The 2500-nt window shown below is 51.6% G+C and overlaps 2 protein-coding genes across 5 annotated transcripts in view; one reads left to right on the top strand and one right to left on the bottom strand.

The window, feature by feature from the left end:
* Nucleotides 1-2500, bottom strand: part of LOC125953395 (uncharacterized) — a 34517-nt gene that overhangs the window by 4567 nt on the left and 27450 nt on the right. The window contains exons 1-2 of one of the 4 annotated variants that reach the window (XM_049683073.1): nt 1200-1345; nt 1-706 (exon numbers count right to left, since the gene is read on the bottom strand). The exon at nt 1-706 is cut by the window's left edge and continues 270 nt beyond it. In XM_049683073.1, coding sequence (XP_049539030.1) covers nt 1-478 — 478 coding nt within the window. In that variant the 5' untranslated portion in view covers nt 479-706; nt 1200-1345. Of the gene's footprint in view, nt 707-1043; nt 1346-2500 lie in introns of those variants that run through there. The other 3 variants (XM_049683230.1, XM_049682990.1, XM_049683151.1) reach the window with 3 other exon arrangements.
* LOC125959036 (uncharacterized) overlaps nt 1-2500 on the top strand; it is a 29809-nt gene that overhangs the window by 14652 nt on the left and 12657 nt on the right. The gene's annotated exons all lie outside the window — the stretch shown is intronic.

The following is a 2500-nucleotide window of genomic DNA, read 5'->3' as shown; positions in this document are numbered from 1 at the left end:
GCTCGTACGACCCACCGCCGAATGTCGCACTTCCGATACCCACGGTACCCAGCATGTGCAGTACCGGGCTGGATGCGGTCGTCGAGTCACTGCTGCCGTTGTGCCCACCGCCATTACCGCCGCTACCGTCACCACGGCAGTCGCCGACACCGCCGACGCCACCGGTGCTAGCACTAGCGCCATTGCCGCTACCGACCGGGCTACGACCAACCTGAATCTGGTGGCGTGCCTGGAAGCGTATCTTTGCCTCGAGTTCAGCCATGGTAGCCGGTTCAGGCGAGTGCAACACCGTACTGACCGGGGTCGTATTTGGGGTCGTATCGCCGCGTGCCAGCCATGCCGTAGACCGATCCGCATCCTTGTCGCAGTACACGGCTGGATGCAGCGGAGCTGCTATCGTACCGTCGGTCATGTATGGTGTCTGCGCCGGTTCTAGCGTTAGCATCTCTATCGGTTGGTTCTGGTTTGTGCTGGCCATGATAGGGCCGAAAGGAGAGAGGGGAGGGGAAGGGGGAACAACCCGCAGCTACGTCACACCTTTACTCCTGCCTGTTCTGCCGCTCCCCCTTTTTGGGTTGAAAAGGAGGAGGGATCACGGGAGGCAAAGCAACACTTGCCTACTGCATTGTCCTCGCAGCCAGCCTAGCTTCGCGCTTTGCAGTTACTACTGCACCCTCGTACGGCACAGCTCGTTCGCTCGTACACTCTGCAAATAAAGTCGGTTGGGAGTGAAAAAAAACACACGAAGATGAAGCATCAGTTAGAGGGCTGGAGGAGGTATGATTTGATATCACAAGAGGCTGTCGCTTTCAAGCTCGGTGGATGGTCGGCTAAGCAGCGAGAGTGACAGCAGTTTTGGGGGTCCGACTAGCACTTCACGGAAAATCGATTTGATGTTCGATTTTACATAATGTTAGTCACCCGTGCCCGGCCCGATTTGGTACAACGAACAAAGCGATTGAAGTGCAAGTTTTTTTTCCCGATCTTTAAGGAACATAATGGACCTGTTCTATATGGAAAATAAACCTCCTGCCCGATCTTACAATTCAGCAGACACCAGGAACGTATGGTCCCGCAGCAGACTATCGACTGCGCATCGGAAGAACCACGGCCCGTACCGATTGAATGTGTCATCAATCGGGGATTCTGGCTGGACCGTCTTATAAAGCACACGAAGTACCACCGGTAAACACGCGTACCCTTTTTAGCACAACGAAGGGGATCCAGGGAATACGTAGCAGCACCTAGAAAGGCGCTGGTAGGCGAAGTTTTCCACAAGACTTTCCTTTGCGTGCCCCAGATTTCGGTCGGTGGTCAGCTCATTCAACGAGATTTGACAAGTGTTGTTACTCTCTGTCCCTCTCGCTCTCTCTCTCTCTCTCTCTCTCATTCTCTCTCTCTCTCTCATTATCTCTCTCTTTATCTGTTTCTCTATTGCTCCTTCTGTCACACTCCCTCATTTCTCTCGGTCTTTTTTTTTATCAAACATTGCAGTACTGACCAATCCAAAAGCGATTGCAGCAGAATAATGGGTTCCAGGGCTGCCCAACATCCTCGCACGACTGAGCCTTAGCCACATGAAGCGTAAAACCAAGTGTAAAAGCAAAGTTTAATGTTAAAACGATTACGCTTGAAATATTAACAGGTTTACACCAAAGTCCGTTCTTCTTCTTTTGGTCTTTCACGCAACATTACGATACCTAGGGTACGGCTCAATGCTATAGTCCTGTCAACCAGTGTAACCTGTTCGATAAGTTCATAGGAGCCTACTTTTTCTTGGTGCAAGCTTGCGAAGAAAGTATGCCAGATCGTCTGCTTACCGATTTGCTAACTCTCATCGCCGAGTTGCTCATTCAAAGGAGTGCATTTAGCGAGTTCGATCGTTCCCCTATAAATTATTTTGCGGAGAAAAAAAAACAAGCATAAATGCTAAAAACGCCATCTGGATGCGGTAAGGTAAACTAGAGCGCAGCGCCACCAGTGGGCAAACGGTCGCAAGCACTCCGCTCAAGGAAGGAGCAGGAGCGCGCTGCTCGGTTCGTTATCCTTGCCTCTCGGCTCCGCTCGACCGGCGCACAACAAACGGCCTCTGACGTTGACACAAGCGTGAAAAAGGGGGAACACACCACAGCAGTCAAACCGTGCAAGTAAATCCTTTGCAGGCAAGGGGGCAGCGTGCACGTATCGTATCCGTAGTCAGTCCCGCGGCCAATCCAGTACAGGATTGATGAGTCGAGAGTTTTGGTGTTTGTAAAAAGAAAAAAAAAGTCACATACTGGCCGCTAACAGGCTGGTGCGGTAAAGATATCTGTAGTGCTAGTAGCAGCAGCAGCCGTCGCAGCAGCAGTAGTCAGTGCGATTTCGAGTTCGTCATCGTCATCGCTGTCTCCGTCCCTAGCAGCAGGAGTGTGTGCACACTAGCGGGTAGCAGATGTGCGTTCGGATTCGAGAGTATACCGATGGGCAGTTAAAATGTAAGTATTGCTGGCTGACTGGCTGC

This window comes from Anopheles darlingi, chromosome X (genome assembly GCF_943734745.1).
Source record: "Anopheles darlingi chromosome X, idAnoDarlMG_H_01, whole genome shotgun sequence".
Lineage (NCBI taxonomy): Eukaryota > Metazoa > Arthropoda > Insecta > Diptera > Culicidae > Anopheles > Anopheles darlingi.
This window is presented reverse-complemented; position numbering and strand designations above follow the sequence as displayed.